The 21945-nt window shown below is 38.4% G+C and overlaps 1 protein-coding gene and 1 long non-coding RNA gene across 2 annotated transcripts in view; both read right to left on the reverse strand.

Moving 5' to 3' along the window:
- Positions 1–9324: 9324 nt before the first annotated feature.
- Positions 9325–21945, reverse strand: part of LOC122700655 — a 101850-nt gene continuing 89229 nt past the window's right edge. The window contains exon 5 of the long non-coding RNA XR_006342853.1: positions 9325–9992. This is a non-coding gene — a long non-coding RNA (uncharacterized LOC122700655). The remainder of the gene's footprint in view (positions 9993–21945) is intronic.
- Positions 11630–12437, reverse strand: LOC122700653 (male-enhanced antigen 1-like). The gene has a single exon (XM_043913694.1). The coding sequence runs from the start codon at positions 12388–12390 to the stop codon at positions 11866–11868; it is 525 nt and encodes a 174-aa protein (XP_043769629.1). The 5' UTR covers positions 12391–12437; the 3' UTR covers positions 11630–11865.

Here is a 21945-nt window from a genome sequence, read left to right on the forward strand (position 1 = left end):
GTTTTTATCTTCTTGTTCCTGAATGTACAGAAATAATAAATATGTTATTCCAAAATTGCATTTGTATTATACTATGTGTGTAATGTTGAGTCAGAATATTCTTCCCCCTCCAAATAATTATGTTTTTTGAAAGAATCCAACATTTCTGCTCCCTGGAGTATAGTCAGTTAAAGCTGTCATTTATTTGTATTTTCCATGCTATTATTTTACTGAATAAAATTGATGATATTAGAGCTCAGAATCCTAACAATTTAGAAAATATTATTTATGTTACTTAATATTTTTTCCTAATCAATATGCTTGATATATCATCAATTATTTACATAGTGACTTTTTACTAGCAAATTAGCAATTATTATTAATATATAATATGAAGTAATAAAAATATTAAATAGTAAATATTTGAACTCTTGTACTCTGTCCTTCGATTGTCCGTTTGAAAAGAAATTTCAATAACTATTCTTTTGAAAAGAACAGTTAAATGAACCTGTATGCAATTCAGTGTATTTATAATTTGTTCTCCATTTTAAAAATACCTTATTGAAGTGCTTAAGTATTACTGTGCCTCCCCTTTCTTTCCTCTGATCCATTTTGTTTACGACGTTTATTTTAGTACGTCAGAGTAGAATTGACAGCTGTTTATTTCTTATTTGTCAAATGTACAAAGAAAGCGCACAGAAGTAAGTTAAGATTTCCTTTGCTTTGCTAAATATTTTTGGCAGACATTTTGTCTTAACAATAGCCATCTCGCCTTAGTGCTTGGAAATAGAATCTTGATTCAGTTTAATGTGGCAAAATGCAAGCCAATCATAGTAACAACACCCTGATTTCTCACTTTCCCTATAGAGAAGGTGAATTGGAGGCATGGTTTTGCCCAGTGAGAACCAGTGAGAGAAGGAGCCATCAGGAAAATCTTTCACTTTTCTTAGAAAAAGGTAGGGCACCCTGGCATCCTTCCCTCTGTTTACTTCTCCGGCAGCTGTGACTGTACAGTGACCGGAGCTGAGGAGACACCGTGCAGTCTTGGGGTAAAGGCCAGGCTAATCACAGACGCATTGGCCAGTGCTTAGGTTGCAACATCCTACTTACGTAAGAGAAATATACCATTATCTTTTTCTTTTTTTTTTGCTTCATTCTTGATAACATGCACAATGAGGAACACATTCTGTTATATGAAGCAGAAGAACCTGACTGACAGTGGCTTAAACAAACAGGTGTTTGTCTCCACATGGCCAAAAATCATTTAAAGTAAGAGAGCTGCTGATTTTTATTCAGCTTCAAAAGTGCTACCAGGGACCCAAGTATTTTATTCTTCTTCCACGTGGCCAATCTACCAGCCTTAGTGGGATAACTTTCTGATGATTTATACCTCTCAGTTGCAAACCCTTGCTCTAGTTTCAAGCATTGTGTCTCTTTTTAAGGCAGGAAGAAGGCAGGCAGGTATGGGGACCAGTTGTCATCTACTTTTTTTTTTTTAATTAACAAGGAAGGAAAGAATTCTGCATGCAACTTTTTCATATGCCTTACTGGCTAGAAGTATGTTACATAGACAATTGTAGCAAAAAGGAGTATGGGAAAGTAGTTGTTTAGTTGGAAACTTTGCACTAATGAATATAATCAAATTGGGGATGGGGGGGAAAATCCATGAAAATGGGACAGGAGGGGTTAATATTAAACACCACACTAACAGCTTTTTACCAGGGCATTTTTTACTTTTTGATTGTATCAACTACCCAAATGTTCATTATAGACCTGACTTTATGGCATGTATTTCCTATCTTTCCAGTCCTCTTTAACTATTTCTCAACTTTTTTCTCCTAGAAAACCCAGGAGTGTAATTCTAAAGGTCTTATTTAATTTTTATTATTCTCTGTATCTAAGGCTTTACTGGAACAACCTCCGCTTTAGACTGCTTCTTACCTCAATTTCAAATCTTCAATCCCATGCTGATTTTTTAAAAAAAATAATACCCTCATGAGAAGTGACACTGCTGTGTATACGTATGTATGCCTACATACATGCGAAGTCACGTTAGTCATGTGCAGTGGTCGTGTGTGACTCTGCGACCCTATGGACTATAGCCCACTAGGCTCCTCTGTCCATGGGATTCTCCAGGCATGAATACTGGAGTGGGAAGCCATGCCCTCCTCCTCCAGGGGATCTTCCTGACCCAGGGATCAAACCCACATCTCCTACTTCTTCTGCATCGGCAGGAAGTTCTTTACCGCCTGTTCCACCTCAGAAGCCCTTATATATACATATATATATGTGCACATATATGTATATATGCATATGTATATGCATTACATAAATAAATGTTTTCCCCAAATAAAAAACTAGAATGTATTTGAATATACTAGAAATATATAAAGTCTAGTAAAAGAAAATATTAAAATGAGATATATACTTAAAAAAACCCCTAACAAAAGTGTGAATTGTATTATGTTGAAAATGTCAAAATTAGCAGAAAATACTGATTATTTCAGAATACATAAATATAGAAGTAAAAGAAAATAACTGATTTCACAAATTCTATCAAAAATATTTCTCTTTCTAAGGGTGAGAATATTAATGGAACCATGCAGAGAAGAGAACCACAGATAAATGGAGATTTTTTAACATATTTACTTAGATTATGAAAAATTCAAATTTAAACTCTCTAAATATAGCAAATATTTCCTAATTAGATGTGTAGCAGCCTTTTGATTTTCTAACAGTTCAAAAATGGCAGCAAGAAAAATATATTTTCAAAGATATGTATTATTTTTTTTCTATCCAGAGGACATTTTGAGTATGAGTGAATGAATAATATTTTATCTTGCTTAACTTAAATCATTTATTAAGAAAAAATAATTAATATGAGACCAGGACAAATTAAATAGTCAACTATCCAATTATGTTAAATCATTAGTTGTACATTCTAAGTAATTTTAAAATGACTGTTTATGGGGAATAGTAATACAAAGATACTGGAGCCTACTCAAGAGGTGAACTGAAATTTCTTTCATTGCTGAATGCATCACATTTATCTGATTGTTCTACCCCTGGGTTGTATAATATTAATAACATACCACAACTCAAAATTAATATGTTATTCATACTCTCTTTAGACAGAATTAAGTCAGTGGACTACAGTGACGCTTTTTCCCAAAGTGAGAGATACATAAGCATAGCTCAAAATAGTGACAAACTTTTATAATAACTAGGTGGCTCAGACGGTAAAGAAACTGCCTGCAATGCAGGAGACCTGGTTTCAATCCTTGGGTAAGGAAATCCCCTGGAGAGGCTACTCCAGTATTACTGTCTAGAGAATTCCATGAACAGAGGAGCCTAATGGGCTACAGTCCATGGAGTTGCATAGAGTCAGACACGACTGAGTGACTAACACACACACATTAATCCAAACATCTTGTATTAATATTTCTTGAACTCATTCTATCATATATACCTGAATCATTTTGTCTTCTCAGTGATATCTAGAGATCCAAGGGCTAACTATGAACTTAACCAAAATAACTGCATACATTTGGAAGACATTATGTCCCATGAATCATATTTTTCAGAACTACTACTATAGGAAGTTAAAACTGTGAGTTTGACAGAAAGGTTATGTTATGGGATGAATTGGATTCCCCCAAAATTCAAATGTGGCTATATTTATAGATAACAGTTCAGTTCAGTTCAGTAGCTCAGTCATGTCCAACTATTTGCTACCCCATGGATTAAAGCATGCCAGGCTTCCCTGTCTATCACCAACTCCCAGAGCTTGCTTAAACTCACACCCATCACATCGGTGATGCCATTCAACCATCTCATTTTCTGTCATCCTCTTCTCCTGCCTTCAATCTTTCCCAGCATCAGGGTCTTTTCCAATGAGTCAGTTCTTCACATCAGGTGGCCAAAGTATTGGAGTTTCAGCTTCAGCATCAGTTCTCCCAATGAATATTCAGGACTGATTTCCTTTAGGATTGACTGGTTTGATCTCCATGCAGTCCAACAGACTCTCAAATTCTTCAAAACCATCAGTTCTTCAGCACTCAGCTTTCCTTATGGACCAATTGTCCAATCCATATGTGACTACTGGAAAAACCATAGCCTTGTCTAAACAGACCTTTGTCAGCAAACTAATGTCTCTGCTTTTTAATATGCTGTCTAGGTTGGTCATAGCTTTTCTTCCAAGGAGTACACATCATTAATTTCATGGCTTCAGTCACCATTTTTTTGGAACCCCAAAAAATAAAGTCTGTTACTGTTTCCATTGTTTCCCCATCTATTCACCATGAAGTAATGGGACTGGATGCCATGATCTTAGTTTTTTGAAGTTGAGTTTTAAGACAGCATTTTCACTATCCTCTTTCACTTTCATCAAGAGGCTCTTTAGTTCTTCTTGATTTTCTGTCGTAAGTGTGGTATCATATGCTTATCTGAGGTTATTGATATTTCTTGACTCCAGCTTGTGCTTCATCCAGCCCTGCATTTCCCATAATATACTCTACATATAAGTTAAATAAGCAGGGTGACAATATACAGCCTTGTCGTACTCCTTTCCCAGTTTGGAACCAGTTGATTGTTCCATGTCAGGTTCTAACTGTTGCTTCCTGACCTGTATACAGATTTCCCAAGAGGCAGGTCAGGTAGTCTGGTAGTCCCATCTCTTTCAGAATTTTCTACAGCTTTTTCTTGTGAACCACACACTCAAAGACTGTGGTATAGTCAATAAAGCAGTAGATGTTTTTCTGGAACTCTCTTGCTTTTTTGATGATCCAGCAGATGTTGGCAATTTGATCTCTGGTTCCTCTTCCTTTTCTAAATCCAGCTTGAACATCTGGAAGTTCTTGTTTCACATACTCTTGAAGCCTCGCTTGGAGAATTTTGAGCATTACTTTGCTAGCCTGTGAGATGAGTGCAATTGTGGAGTAGTTTGAACGTTCTTTGGCATTGCCTTTCTTTGGGATTGGAATGAAAACTGACTTTTTCCAGTCCTGTGGCCACTGCTGAGTTTTCCAAATTTGCTGGCATATTGAGTGCAGCACTTTCACAGCATCATCTTCTAGGACTTGAAATAGCTCAACTGGAATTGCTCACATCCACTAGCTTTCTTTGTACTGATGTTTCCTAAGGCCCTAGACCATTCAGGTGTGACCTAAATCAAATCCCTTATGACTATACAGTGGAAGTGAGAAATAGATTTAAGAGACTAGAACCGATAGACCGAGTGCCTGATGAACTATGGACGGAGGTTCATGACGTTGTACAGGAGACAGGGATCAAGACCATCCCCATGGAAAAGAAATGCAAAAAGGCAAAATGGTTTTCTGAGGAGGTCTTACAAACAGCTGTGAAAAGAAGACAAGCGAAAAGCAAAGGAGAAAAGGAAAGATATTCCCATTTGAATGCAGAGTTCCAAAGAATAGCAAGGAGAGATAAGAAAGCCTTCCTCAGTGATCAATGCAAAGAAATAGAGGAAAACAACAAAATGGGAAAGACTAGCGATCTCTTCAAGAAAAGTAGAGATATCAAGGGAACATTTCAGGCAAAGATGGGTTCGATAAAGGACAGAAATGGTATGGACCTAACAGAAGCAGAAGATATTAAGAAGAGGTGGCAAGAATACACAGAACTGTACAAAAAAGATCTTCACGAACCAGATAATCACGATGGTGTGATCACTCACCTAGACATTCCAGACATTCTGGAATGTGAAGTCGGGTGGGCCATAGAACGCATCACTATGAACAAAGCTAGTGGAGGTGATGGAATTCCAGTTGAGCTATTTCAAATCCTGAAAGATGATACTGTGAAAGTGCTACACTCAATATGCCAGAAAATGTGGAAAACTCAGCAGTGGCCACAGGACTCAAAAAGGAAGTTTGCATTCCAATCCCAAAGAAAGGCAATGCCAAAGAATGCTCAAACTACTGCACAATTGCACTCATCTCACACACTAGTAAAGTAATGCTCAAAATTCTCCAAGCCAGGCTTCAGCAATATGTGAACTGTGAACTTCCAGATGTTCAAGCTGGTTTTAGAAAAGGTAGAGGAACCAGAGATCAAATTGCCAACATCCATTGGATCATTGAAAAAGCAAGAGAGTTCCAGAAAAACATCTATTTTTGCTTTATTGACTATTCCAACCTTTGACTGTGTGGATCACAATAAACTGTGGAAAATTCTGAAAGAGATGGGAATACCAGACCACCTCACCCACCTCTTGAGAAACCTATATGCAGGTCAGGAAGCAACAGTTAGAACTGGACATGGACCTACAGACTGGTTCTAAATAGGAAAAGGAGTACGTCAAGGCTGTATATTGTCACCCTGCTTATTTAACTTATATGCAGAGTACATCATGAAAAACACTGGACTGGATGAAGCACAAGCTGGAATCAAGATTGCTGGGAGAAATATCAGTAACCTCAGATATGCAGATGACACCACCCTTATGGAAGAACGGGAAGAGGAACTAAAAAGCCTCTTGATGAAAGTGAAAGAGGAGAGTGAAAAAGTTGGCTTAAAGCTCAACATTCAGAAAACTAAGATCATGGCATCTGGTCCCATCACTTCTTGGGAAATAGATGGGGAAACAGTGGAAGCAGTGTCAGACTTTATTTTCTTGGGCTCCAAAATCACTGTAGATGGTGATTGCAGCCATGAAATTAAAAGATGCTTACTCCTTGGAAGGAAAGTTATGACCAACCTAGATAGCATATTAAAAAGCAGAGACATTACTTTGCCAACAAAGGTCTGTCTGGTCAAGGCTATGGTTTTTCCAGTGGTCATGTATGGATGTGAGAGTTGGACTGTGAAGAAAGCTGATCACTGAAAAATTGATGCTTTTGAACTGTGGTGTTGGAGAAGACTCTTGAGAGTCCCTTGGACTGCAAGGAGATCCAACCAGTCCATCCTAAAGATCAGTCCCGGGTGTTCATTGGAAGGACTGATGCTGAAGCTGAAACTCCAATACTTTGGCCACCTCATGCGAAGAGTTGACTCACTGGAAAAGACCCTGATGCTGAGAGGGATTGGGGGCAGGAGGAGAAGGGAACAACAGAGGACAAGATGGCTGGATGGCATCACTGACTCAGTGGACATGAGTTTGTGTTAAACTCCGAGATTTGGTGATGGACAGGGAGGCCTGGCCTGCTGTGATTCATGGGGTCGCAAAGAGTCGGATACGACTGAGCAACTGAACTGAACTGAACTGAAGGCCCACTTGACTTAGGACTCCAAGAATGTCTCATTTCTAGGTGAGTGATCACACCATCTTGGTTATCTGCATCATTAAAATCTTTTTTTGTCTCATGCATCCAACCTGGGCTGGTGATCTGTTTCACACTTGATAGTATAGTTGTTTCAATGCTGTTCTCTCAGAACATCCCACCCTTGCCTTCTCCCACAGAGTCTAAAAGTCTGTTCTGTACATCTGTGTCTCTTTTTCTGTTTTGCATATAGGGTTATCATTGCCATCTTTTTAAATTCCATATATATGCGTTAGTATGGAAGACCCAGAGGGATGGGATGGAGAGGGAGGCAGGAGGGGAGATCGGAATGGGGAACACATGTAAATCCATGGCTGATTCATGTCAATGTATGGCAAAAACCACTACAATATTACAAAGTATTTAGCCTCCAACTAATAAAAATAAATGGAAAAAAATCTTTTTTTTTTGTACAGTTCTTTTGTGTATTCTTGCCACCTCTTCTTAATATCTTCCACTTCTGTTAGGTCCATAACATTTCTGTCCTTTATCATGCCCATCTTTGCCTGAAATATTCCCTTGATATATCTAATTTTCTTGAAGAGATCTTTAGTCTTTCCCTTTCTATTGTTTTCCTCTATTTCTTTTCATTGATCACTGAGGAAGGCTTTCTTATCTCTCCTTGCTATTCTTTGGAACTCACCATTCAGATGGGTATATGTTTCTTTTTCTCCTTTGCCTTTAGCATCTCTTATTTTCTCAGCTGTTTGTAAGGCCTCCTCAGCAACCTTTTGCCTTTTTGCATTTCTTCTTCTTGAGGATGGCCTTGATCACTGCCTCCTGTACAATGTCATGAACCTCTGTCCATAGTTCTTCAGGCACTCTTTCTATCAGATCTAATCCCTTGAATCTATTTGTCTCTTCCACTGTATAATCATAAGGGATTGGATTTATGTCATACTTGATCAATTCTGGTAACTAACTGTGACTCAGATCATGAACTTCTTTGCAAAATTCAGGCTTAAATTAAAGAAAGTAGGGAAAACACCAGACTATTCAGGTATTTACAGATATAAATCTCTCTAAAGCGATGATAAGGCTTCACTGGTGGCTCGGTGTTAGAGAATCCACTTGCCAATGCAGACACAGGTTCCATCCCTGGGTTGAGAAGATCCCCTGGAGAAGGAAATGGTAACCCATTACACTGTTCTTGCCTGTGAAATCCCATGGACAGAGGACCTGGTGGGCTACAGTCCATGGGCTGCAAAAGAGTAGAGTACCACTTGGTGACAACAGAACAGAGAGATGACAAGGTTAAATGAGGTCATTCGTGGGCCTAATCCAGTACCGCTGGTGTCCTAATAAGGCTGGAAAGTTAGCGCACACACGTGCACAGAGGGAAGACCACGTGAAGGCTCGGGGAGAAGATAGCCATCTCAACGCAAGGAAGAATGGTCTTAGAACTCAGCACTGCTGACTGCTTGATCTCAGACTTCTCGCTTCCAGAATTGCGAGAACGTAAGCTTCTGTTATCAGTATTTCTGCCATCCAATGTGCAGTAAATTTTTGTTACAACAGCCCTGAAAAGCTAATACAGATTGCAACAAGGCATTTTGATAAATCAAGTAAAAAGATAATTGCCATGTAAGTAATAAACTCTTCTGCCCTAGATCCATTTCTGTCCTTGATATAAATCTGCTAAAATGGAATTGCCAGCCAGGAGTTCTCAATTCTAGACCCAATTTTTACATAAAATTCTAATTCACATTACGTGTTTGTTAAAGGAACATACACATAAAATATACAGCAATTATGCGAGACATGAACATTCTTTGGCCTTAAGTTCCAATTTTCAGATCACTATATACTTCTGAATATTTCTTTCCAGTCTTTATATTTGCATATTATCAACTTCTTTTATATTATCTTTTAGGTCATTCTGTATTTTCACATAGAGATTGTCTTGAAAGTGACACTTTACCATCTGTGGAAAAATACAGAATTACTATTTCTAAAATTCATAATTTGACATGTTTATAAAATAAAAATACAATTCTTCTTTTCTTTTAAAATTTCATATATTTATGAGTATAATACATTTTATTTTTTAAATAGTAAGGGAAGATGGCATACAAACTGTAATAAGACTGAAGATAATAGCAGCACTAGTCATTATACAGGAGAAGGGAAATCATAGAAGCATAAAATCATTAAATCACATAAATTCTACTCTATAACTTTTCCGACTTCCTGAATCCCATTTGATACTATTTTATCCTCCAGCTCAGGAGATATTGGTGAAACAAAGCCTTTGTAAAAGCCTGGAGTTTTGAAATCATGTTGCTGAAACACAGGTTATACATGCATTAAATTAATTTAATTTTTTACTTGTTTTCCCATAAATAAATTTCTGCTCCAGGGACACTAGTCAGTCTACAGAATTCTATGTATATTGGCAACACAGCACTTCATCTAAATCAGAATGCTCCCCACTTCCTCTATCATCTGTCTGAATCCTACTTAACCTTCCAGACTCTGCTAAATTCTTATTTCTTCCAGAAGCTACCCCACCTGGTGTTGAGAACACGTAAGGTTTTCACTCCTCTGACCATCAAGCCTCCAGAGTCTCTAAGGCTTAAAGTAGTGCTAGATGGCTTCATTTGTCACAGAACTTCACCCATGAGCTTCTAAGTAGTCCTGGGAGAGATGAAAAATATCTTTTAAAGAATACATTTCGTGATGCCTCAGAGTGATGTCAGCAAAATGAAGGGGTAGGCAGCTCCCAGCTCTCATCTATTCACAGAAACATTGAAAAACAAATGTAAACTGTCAAAACAAGCTTTGTCAAAACTCTGGAAAATAGTTACAGGGTGTTTTTACTGCTTTTGCCACACCAAGTCCCTGGCGCAGCAGTGCTCTTAAAGGGGCAGCAGCCCATGGTTCTAGTGCTGGTGCTTCATCTCCAGTTCCAGAGAAAGCAGAGCAGACCTCATTAGCAAGTTATTGTGTAAGTCTGTGCTGATTCATCTGGAGGGATTCCTGAATGAATGACAGGCAGTGTTTGTCTCTAGTTTGTATAACTCCGAACTCAGACTGAAAAAGTAATATGGCATTGCTACACAGAGTAATGGACTAACAACAGGTTAATGGAACAGAAGATGTAAGTATTACATGATATAACTTACATACAGATTATAAAAAGCCAAATTCAGACTAACGGAGAGTATAACGGTGGTTACCAGGGACTGGGAGGTGGGGGAAATGGGATGTTGTTGCTCCAAGAGCACATACTTACAGTTACAAAATAAGTAAGTTTGAAGGATATAATATGCATGGTGAATATAGTCAACAACATTGTATCACACACGTGAAAGTATTTATGAGAGCAGATCGTAACTGTTTTCACCAAAAAAAAAAAACCCTCATTTTCACACTTTTTAAACTTGAGAAGAGCTGTTTTGTTGTGGATATGATATATCACATATATATGATCACAATGGAATGAAGCACAAGCTGGAATCAAGATTTCAGGAGAAATATCAATAACTTCAGATATGCAGATGACACCACCCTTATGGCAGAAAGCGAAGAAGAACTAAAGATCCTCTTGATGAAAGTGAAAGAGGAGAGTGAAAAAGTTGGCTGAAAAGTCAACTTCCAGAAAACTAAGATCCTGGCATCTGGTTCCACCACTTCATGGTAAATAGATGGGGAAACAATGGAAACAATGAGAGATGTATTTTCTTGGTCTCCAAAATCATTGCAGATGGTGACTGCAGCCATGAAATTAAAATATTCTTTCTCCTTTAGAGGAAAACTATGACCAACCTAGACAGCATATGAAAAAACAGAGACATTACTTTGCCAACAAAGATCCATCTAGTTAAAATTATGGTTTTTCCAGTAGTCATGTATGGATGTGAGAGTTGGACTATAAAGAAAGCTGAACACTGAAGAATTGATAATTTTGAACTGTGGTGTTGGAGAAGACTCTTGAGAGTCCCTTGGACTGCAAGGAGATTAAGCCAGTCAATCCTAAAGGAAATCCATTCTGAATATTCATTGGAAGGTCTGATGCTAAAGCTGAATTTCTAATCATTTGTCCACCTAATGTGAAGAACTGACTCTGGAAAAGACCCTGATGCTGGGAAAAATTGAGGGCTGGAGGAGAAGTGGATGACAGAGGATGAGATGATTGGATGGCATCACTGACTCGATGGACATGAGTTTGAACAGGTTCTGGGAGTTGGTGATGGACAGGGAAGCCTGGTGTGCTACAGTCCATGGTGTCACAGAGAGTCGGACATGACTGAGCAAATGAACTGAGGTGAAATGTTGATATAGCAGGTAAAAACAAAAAAAATTCAGGGCATCATATGGGTTGATTTTCATGTCATTGGCTTTGCAATTGATTCTTTTGTATGTGTGTGTGTGTACATAGGGTGCTTTATTCTCCACAGAGTGATACATGCTAAGGTGGGTTGGGCTTGGGCTGATGTCCCCATATGTACAGAACTGAATAAAGTGGGTCTCTGAGAAGAAGTCTGATTTGCCTTGATGTGGAGGGGAGCCGGGGAGGATGGAGATGGAGTGACAACCAGGATATGTTCAGTCCTGTGCTGGTTCTGGCCTGGAATGCAGGGAGTTACGGCAGCTCTCAGGGTGGTCACTTCCAGGCAGGGGCAGCCTGCTGGGCTTGGAGGGCCTTCTGTACCACATCTTCCCACTGGGCATCTGATATCTCACGAGCCCAGGCAGGAACCCCTGGTGCAGGCAGGCTTATGCCAGCCATCATCCTTTTCACCAGCTCTACATGTTCTGGGTCCATGGGAATAGAGCTATGGTTGTTCAATGCTGTAGCTCCCTGCTCATCTTCATCCTCACTTTCTAGCGGTGGGTCCGGCAAATGAAGTCCCAGGGCCTGGATCCGATCCTGGATATCAGCAACTACATCTTCTCCATCCCCCACTGGTGCTAGTTCCACCTCCTCTTCTTCAGGATCTTGGTTCAGAGGCTGGTAGGAGTAGCCATCTGGTCCTGCCCCTGTTTCCTCTTGTTCTTCCTCTGGTTCCTCACTGCTCCAATCCCCAGTGCCTTCCGTGGGGCCCTGATGTGGCCCGAGTTCCTCAGTCTGATTGGGGAAGATACGTTCAGGACCCACGGTGTCTCCTCCTAGAACTACTGCTGCCATCGGGCAGGGGCCACTCAGAGCCCGCGACCCTGCAATTGATTCTTATATATGATACCAAGAGCCTGAGCAGCAAAGAAAAAACACCAGATAAATTGGATTTCACAAACTTAAAGACTTAGAAGGAAAACAAAAATATAAAAACTTCTGTGTATCAAAGGGCATTGTCAAGGGAATTAGAAAACAAACTACAGAATAGGAAAATATTTGCATTTCTTATGTCTGAGAAATGCTTATATTCAGAATACTTCTATAGAACTGTTGAACTTTTGTAATTCTCCTTGGTCTTTGAGGTTTCTGTAATATAAGTACCATAGATTGGGTGACTTAAAGAACATTTATTTTCTCATAATTCTGAAGCTCCAGAAGTCAAGATCAAGATTCTGGCAAATTTAATCTCTGGTGAGGTTCCACTTTCTGGTGTTATCAATGTCTTTTCTCTGTGTCATCACATAGATGAAAGGACATTGGAACTCTCTGGGGTTTCTTCTTTAAAGGCAGTAATTGCATTGATGAGGGCTGTATTCTTATGACCTAACCATCTCCCAAAGTCTTATCTCTAAATACCATCGTATAGAGGATTATGCTTCAACATATGTTCTTGCAGATGAGGCACATTCAGTCTGTTTAGCTAACTAAACAACAAAAAAGACAATCTAATTTTAAAAATGAGCAAAGTTGAATGGACAGTTCTTCAAAGAAGATATACAAATGGTTAGTAAGCATATGAAGAGTTGCTAATCACTGTGTGTTGTGTTAAGTCACTTTAGTTGTGCCGGCTCTTTGCGACCCCATGGATTGTAACCCGCTAGGCTACCCTGTCCTTGAGATTCTTCAGGCAAGAATGCTGAAGTGGGTTGCTATTTCCTCCTTCAGGGGATCTTCCCTAATGAAGGATCAAACCCATGTCTTTTATGTCTCCTGCATTGGTGGGTGGGTTCTTTACTAACTATGCCACATGGGAAGTGGAAATGCAAATTAAAGCTGCAGTGAGATAACACTTCATATCCATCAGGATGACTTTTTTACAAAAGCAACAAACAAAATAACAAGTGCTGCTGAATGCCTAAAGAAATTGGAATCCTGGCACAATTTGGTAGAATATTAAATAGGGCAGCCACTGTGGAAGACACTTGAGGAGTTCCTCAAAATTCTTAAAGAGATGGGAAGACCAGACCACCTTACCTGTCTTCTGAGAAACCTGTATGCCGGTCAAGAAGAAACAGTTAGAACTGGACATGGAACAACAGATTGTTTCAGGATTGGGAAAGGAGTACGACATGACTTTAATTGTCACCCTGCTTATTTAACTTATATGCAGAGCCATCATGTGAAATGCCATGCTGGATGAGTTGCAAACTGGACTCAAGATTGCCAAGAGAAATATCAACAATCTCAGATACAGGGATGATACCACTCTAATGGCAGAAAGTGAAGAGGAACTACAGAGCCTCTTGTTGAGAGTGAAGGAGGAGAGTGAAAAAGCCTTCTTAAAACGCAATATTAAAAAAAAAAAAAAAACTAAGATCATGACATCCAGTGCCATCACTTCATGGCAAATAAAAAGGGAAAAGGTGGAAGCAATGACAGATTTCCTCTTCTTGGGCTCTAAACTCACTGCAGATGGTGACTGCAGCCATGAAATTAGAAGACTGCTTCTTGGCAGGAAAGTTTTGACAAACTGAGACAGTGTGTTAAAAAGAAAAGACATCATTTTGCTGACAGAAATCCATGTAATCAAGACTATGGTCTTTCCAGTAGTCATGTACAGATATAAGACCTGGAAAATAAAGAAGGCAGAGCACCAAAGAAATTGATACTTTTGAACTGTGGTGCTGGAGAGACTGTTGAGAGTCTCCTGGAAAGCAAGGAGATCACTACAATCCATCCTAAAGGAAATCAGTCCTGAATATTCATTGGAAGGACTGATGCTGAAGCTGAAGCTCCAATACTTTGGCCACCTGATGCGAAGAGCTGGCTCATTTGAAAATACTCTCATGCTCAGAAAGATTGAAGGCAGAAGGAGAAGAGGGCAACAGTAGATGAGATAGTTAGATGGCATCACTGATTCAATGGAAATGAACGTGGGCAAACTCTACGAGATGGTGAGGGACAAGGAAGTCTTGCGTGCTGCAGTTCATGGCATTGCAGAGAGTCAGACACAATTGGGTGACTTAACAACAGCAACAGATGTTTCTTCCAGTAGTCATGTTTGGATATGAAAGTTGGACCATAAAGAAGGCTAAGCACCTAAGAATGGATGCTTTCAAACTGTGATGCTGGAAAAGACTCTTGTGAGTCCCTTGGATAGCAAGGAGATCAATTAGTCAATTCTAAAGGAATTCAACCCTGAATATTCATTGGAAGGACTCATGCTGAAGCTCCAATACTTTGGTCACCTGATGGCAAGAGTTGACTCACTGGGAAAGACCCTGATTCTAGGAAAGATTGAAGGCAAAAGGAGAAGGAGGTGGCAGAGGATGAGATGGTTTGATAGCATCACTGACACAATGGACATGAGTTTGAGCAAACTCTGGGACACAGTGAAGGGTGGGAAAGCCTGGCATGCTACAGTCTGTGAGTTCTCAGAGTCAGACATGACTTAGTGACAGTAACAGCAATACTCTACAAGCCAAGGAATGCCAAGGATGACTGGCAAACACTAGAAGCTAGGAAAAGGCAAGAAGGGATTCTTCCTTGGAAACTTCAGAGGAAACAGGCCTGCAGACTCCTTAATTCCATACTCTGGCCTCCAGAACTGTGAGAGAATAAATTTCTGTTGTTTTAATGCACTTCATTTGTGGTACTTTGTTATCGCAACCCAAAAAAACTAATAAGGTATATCAAAGTATATATGCCCTTTTTATTAATTAATTTAGAATTCTAAAATTCTTTTAGTTCAACAGTATTACCTTAAAATTAACAGGAACTTTGGAACAAACAAACAGAAAAACTCAACAAACAAGGAAGCAGCGCTGAGTGTCTCCCAGCTGACCTCGCATCAACACCTTGTCTCAGTGCTTCCCAGGGCACAGATTTGAAAAATAAGGAATCCAGTGTAGTGTTCTTATTTGACTTAAGAATAAGTGTGGAAACTGAGGCTTAAAGAAATTTCTTCTCTGATGGACAGTGGTGGCAGACCACTCCCACTCAAATGTGTATTTGATTTCTTATTGCTTCATACTGTCCTATACTCTACTGGGCTTTGATTTTTAAAATAGCTCATTGATTTTCCCGTCATAAAATTAATACATTTTATCACAAAAATTTATTAAATCAAAACAGTAAAAAGATGAAATTACTGGTCTAATGAACACTTTATAAAAGAGCCCTAAACACTTGGTGGATTTACATATAAGCATTTAACTCCCAAATTAAACCCTGTAGCCTCTGCCGGCTACTCTCTGCAGTCAATGGAATAAAATCAATCCAGCAGACAGAAGCTACTTACACAGAAATAATGTTTTCTTTCTTTCTCCTTTAAAAAAAAAAATCTACAACTGTGAAAATTTTCTTTCCCTATCACTCCATTCTTATATTGCTCTCTTACACTCTGTAGCCACTAAGCATCTTTATTCTCCTGTTTTACTTTCCACAACTTATATTATTTCCTCTCAGCACAAACCTTACCCTTTTCCCCCGCCTTTCTCATTTAATGTCTCTCTCTCGTTCTCCAGTTTCTTTATTAGAAGACTTAGGAGATGTCATCATAGAAAATAATTTAAACAGAATATGGAAATAACCTAAGCATACATATTTTATCTGATCCTGTTGTTTATGTACATACACATATACTAGTTTGTCAAACTTCAATGAGAAGAATTTTCTATTTTCACTATTTTCTCCTAAAGATTAGTTGTGTTCATACCTTTATACTTTTTTCTATTATAAAGTTAACAAATATAGACATTATATTTTATATGAAAAATTAAGCAGATGCATTTGTGCTAGATACTTATTTAAAAAATATATATCAAGGTTATTTTAAATAAATAAATGCAGTATATAGTATTTTAAAAAATTAAATCATAGAATACTGAAAAAATGAGACTTCTCTCTTCATGTACTGGCTATAGAAAGCTTTAAGGTGTTTTACTCCCATACTTACAATAAAAAAGAACAAAAATAAACATTCAATTGTGACTTGTTTTGAACCTATTATAAAACTAAGTTCACAGAAAAACCAGTGCTCCAAAATCTAGTAAGAGACAGCAACATGCAAAAAGAAAAGAGGTGAGCACTGATTCATGTGGTACAGATGCAAATGGATACTTGCAACAGTAGTTCAATGTGAGTAACTGATCAACTGCTGAAAGCTGTGTTGGGACCCACGGAACACTGTGATGCCCCTGAGACTGGAGGTCTCAGAGGACTCCACCCTGTTGAAGTCACTTATAACAAATCTCACTGGGCATTCACAGAAAAGATCAGAGCGAGCCCTAAGAAAGTTTCCATGGTAGTGCAATGGAGAAAGGTAACAGCAGTTATATGGGATGGACCCATCTCTTCTATACCCACCATGGAACAAAGGCCTTAATCCGTAACAGAGGTGGACAAAGTTTACAACCAGGAGAAGGAAACACAGGAAAGATTCTACTCCTGAGGAAGTAGAAGACCATGAACTGGGCGCAAAACTAAACTGAGGGAGGAAGAGAAAAAAAAGAAGATAACTTTCCCCAAACTGAGGATAGTGTGACTGCCTAATGCTACAGCTTAGGCACAGAATGTCCCTCAAGTCTCCACATCCAAGAGTTAAGCCCTGAAAAATAACTAATGGCAAAAACCGGAGAAAGAAGGACAGGAGAGCATGAAAAAAGAGCTTTTCTGAGGAACAGAGCAAAAAGAAGATCAAGGCTCAGGGTTGCACAAACATCCTAAACACACAGTATTGTACATGAACTTATAGCCAATTTTGCAGTCATAATACATCACCACAGCCAAAACTCCAAGTTGATTAACTCAAAAACTTGTACTGTAAGGAAATGTGTACCCATTTCAAGGGCTAAAAACTATTGCGTTTCTATTGCTGTATACAATAAGGCAGACTTTCAACAAAAACTATAAGACATAGAACAGTGTATGAGAAAACACACACTTCAGTTATAGAGTAATAATCAAAAGCCAACTAGAAGATAACAGAGATGTCAGAATTAATGATAGGAAATAGAAAATTGCCATAATTAATATATTTAAAGTCTAATGGGAAAGATTGACAACAAGCAGTGTTACACTGGCAATTTCAACAGAAAATGGAAACAAAAAGAATCAAATGAAAACACTACAAGTTAAAAGCACAGAAATGGAGAGATAATGTCTTTGACAGACTCATCTGTAGACTTAACATAGCTGAGCGATCATTCAGTGAACTAGAAAATAGGTCAATAGAAGTTATTCAAATTGAAAGGTAAAGAGGAAAAAAAAAGAAAAATACAGGCATATTGATAGAAACTGTGGATTCAATATCTATCATACTGAATCATATGGGAAATAACAATATGGGAGATACTGTGGATTCAGTTTCAGACCACAGAAATAAGTTGCTATCACAGTAAACTAGATCACAGAAATATTTTGGTTTCCTAGTGCATATAGACGTTTTTGTTTTGTTTTGTTTTGTTTTGCTTTTTGCTGTTATTGAGTCACTAAGTCATGTCCAACTCTTTGTGACTCTATGGACTGCACATGCCAGGCTCCTCTGTCCTCCACTGTCTCCCAGAATTTACTCAAGTTCATGTCTGTTGAGTTGGTGATGCTATCTAACCATCTCATCCTCTGCTGCCCTCTTCTCCTCCTGCCTTCAATCTTTCACAACAGCAGGGTCTTTTCCAATGAGTCAGCTCTTCGCATCAGGTGGCCAAAGTATTGAGAGCTTCAGCTTCATCATCATTCCTTACAATGAATTTCAGGGTTGATTTCCTTTGGGGTTGACTGGTTTGATCTCCTTGCAGTCCAAGGGACTCTTGAGAGTCTCCTCCAGTACTGCAGTTCAAAAGCATCAATTCTTAAGTCCTCAACCTTCTTTGTGGTTCAGCTCTCACATCTGTACATGACTACTAGAAAAACCGTAGCTTTGACTATATCAACCTTTGTCAGCAAAGTGACATCTCTGATTTTTAATATACTGTCTATGTTTCTCATAGCTTTGTTTCCAAGGATCAAGCATCTTTTACTTTCATGGCTCACTTACTGCAGTGATTTTGAGCCCAAGAAAATAAAATCTGTAACTGTTTCCATTTCTCCCCTTCTATTTGCCATGAAGTGATGGAACTGGATGCCACAATCTTAGTTTTTTTAATGGTGAGTTTCAAGGCAACTTTTTCACTCTCCTCTTGAACCTCATCAAGAGGCTCTTTAGTTCCTCTTAACTTTCTGCCATTAGAGTGGTATCATCTGCATATCTAAAGTTACTGGCAATCTTGATTTCAGCTTTTGATTCATCCAGCCCAGTATTTCGCCTAATGTAACCTGCACAGAAGTTAAATAAGCATGTAACAACATATAGTTTTGTGGTACTCCTTTCCCAATTTTGAACCAGTCAGTTGTTCCCTGTCCAGTTTTGTTGCTTCTTGACCTGCATAAAGGTTTCTCAGAAGACAAGTAAGGTAGTTTGGTACTCCCACCTCTTTAAGAATTTTTCTAGAAATGTGAAATGCATTTTTTACTCCCTCAAATGATTGTATACTATCTTATCTCTATGATTAAGATAGCCTAAATTATTGGTATATTGATAGTTAATAAAAATTGGGATGCTAGGAAACACATGATGTAATGACCTAAAATTTTAAAGATAGTTTTCAAAAGAACAGAGATTTTATATAAAATACAAATTTCAAGGAAATAACTCCTATGTTTTAACTTTTCTGTCTTATTGAATCATTAATCACACTTTCAGTGATTCAGCTGATACGAGGCAGATTAGCTACAGAAGTACAACATAAAACTTTCAAAAGTTTATAGACTTTTCTCTGATTCCTGGCAAATGTGAATGTTTGCTTACAGAGGTAGTTTGTTTTCTAGTACCATGACACCAGACAATTTTAACGTGAACATTGGGTCTTAAATTCTGTCTGTAAATACCTTTGACCCATCCCCATCAAGATATTTAGACCATCCCATTCTTTGAATCTGAATGAGTCTTTATGACTGCCATCTCAAATAATACACTATAGAAGTGATACTCAGTGACTTTTGAAGCTAGAATAGAATATGCCTTGTACTTTCTGGGAGCCTCAGTCTTGATATAAGAAGGTCAGTGACTATGTAGCCACTATAAAAAAAGAAAGGGACTACATAGACAAAGAAAGAGAGAGTGAGAACACTACTGAAGAGCTCCAGCTTTCAGTGTCTAGCTGAGATGTTTCTCAGCCAGGTGCAAGATGAGTGAGAGGTGAACCCTTCAGGAGGACTGTAGGCACATCTGACTACAACTGTCTAGGTTAACCACAGAGAACTGCCCATCTGATTCTAGGCAGCATCCAGACAAAATAAGTGATTGATATTGTTTAATGTCACTGACTTGGGTCAGTGTGTTTGGTAGCCATAGATAAGTGAGAGTGAATTTATTTAGAATTATCCCCAGAAGTGTTACTGCATTTGGATACACAATCTTCTGTCCCAACTAAGTTAATAAATAGCCTTGTATCTTAAACTCCTTGAAATGATAATGTTTCTGTGATCTCTTTGTATTTTTTCTGAGATGATCTTTCTGTGTATCTCAGAGCCTTTAGCTTTATTGACAACTAAATTTGTCAAAATTCCTCTTTCTTCATGAATTCAATTGAGTTGCTTATAGCAGTGTAAAACAGCTTTGCATGAATCATCTTTCTGAAGCCTTCAATTAAGCAAGTTTCTGAGTAAATCTCCTTCATTTGCTTGGGTGTCTTGACAGAAGAAATTTGAACTGTGATGTTCAAGTCAATACTGTGCTCTATATTTTAAATAGCAAGAAAAATGTGAATCAAATTTTTAAATAACTATAGACTAGGTGAGAGGATGAGACAGTTGGATGGCATCACCAGCTTGATGGATAAGAGTCTGAGCAAGCTCCAGGAGCTGGTGAGGGACAGGGAAGCCTGGCATGCTGCAGTCCATGGGGTCACAGAGTCGGACACGACTGAGCAACTGAATTGAACTGACTGATAGAATATTATTTTCATTTCTTGGTCATCCTTGTCCTTTCAGAATCTGAGACAAACTTTGTAGTATCAAATTGTTCCTATCAAGCAATAGGGACACCGGAATCCATATTACTAAATTGTGTTTAGAGTCTTACTACTGATCCATTGTAAGAAACTGGAAAAACTGCTTAAACTTTCAGGTCAGGGCATAAAGTAATACATCTAAGAAATATGTCCTTCATTTACACCAGTACTTATTCTTCCAAAATTAACCTCTTAGTATATTTGAGAAATGTTTATAGAAATGCCTAAGAGTTGAAGTATAACTTCAGAAATGTGATATAATCTCAAATCTAGAAAGCTGAAACCGAAGTAGACACTCCAGCCAAGAAGTTCAGGGGAAAAAAAAGTACCAATTGCACATAGGGGCTTTCCAGGTGGCACAGTGGTAAGAACCTGCCTGCCAATGTGGAAGACACAAGAGAGGCGGGTTTGATCCTTGGGTTGGAAGATCACCTAAAGGAAAAAATGGCAACCTGCTCCAGTATTCTTGCTGGAAGTTCCATGGGCAGACGAGTCTGGCGGCTGCAGTCCAAGGGGTCGCAAGAGTCAGGCACGACTGAAGCGGATGAACACACAGGCGCGCACACACATAGAAGTCACTGAGAGCTGCCATTAAACAAACGAGGAGGCAAACTTAGCTCTCCTCCTTTCACCCCGAGGTGACTTGGTTCTCAGAATATTCTCTCCTTACAAGATTTTTTTGTTTTGGCTCTCTCCTGCCTTCTGACATCACAAATTACAGGCAGAAAAGGAGAAAGAATGCTTAAGTAATAGTGTCAGGAAAGGGCAGTAAATTTGTACTTTAACAGATATACGTCATATGCTTAGTCAAATAAAACCCAAATTAAAATAGGAAACATATTTCATAATGTTGCCCTTTATTCTCATATTCCAAATTGATGTTAGATATATTAAGATTTTAAACATTCCTTGATAGATTCATTTAGTGATTTAATCAACCCTCTCCTTAGCCAGTGTGTTAATTATGCCAACTTTTAACAATGGGCTATCTGAAGATTCTAGGAAATGAAAATAGGATGCAAGTAGTTATAGTTATTTCCATCAAATTGTGCTAGTGAGCCTGGGGTGGCTGAGGATGCTAAGAGCTCTATTAAAAAAAAAAATAAAAAATTGTCCTACAAAAATTTTAAACAAGGCAAAAACAATTAAATACCCATAAAGTCATAACAATTACTACTTCATTCTCAAGCGTGAAATTCCTTCAAATTCTGGAAAATCATAAGCAACCTAGAGATCAAACAATTATGACTTAATTAAATTTCAGTATCCAGATGTAATCAAGTAGTCATCCATTAAGTGATTAAACAAATATGCATTCACATGAAATAATATTCATTGCATACAAAGTGAAAAATTT

The sequence above is a fragment of the Cervus elaphus genome, chromosome 9, assembly GCF_910594005.1.
Source record: "Cervus elaphus chromosome 9, mCerEla1.1, whole genome shotgun sequence".
In the NCBI taxonomy this organism is placed as follows: Eukaryota; Metazoa; Chordata; class Mammalia; order Artiodactyla; family Cervidae; genus Cervus; species Cervus elaphus.

Excerpts from the sequence above, each read along its gene's own strand:
- LOC122700653 (XM_043913694.1), bottom strand. The coding sequence starts at position 12,390 with ATGGCAGCAGTAGTTCTAGGAGGAGACACCGTGGGTCCTGAACGTATC.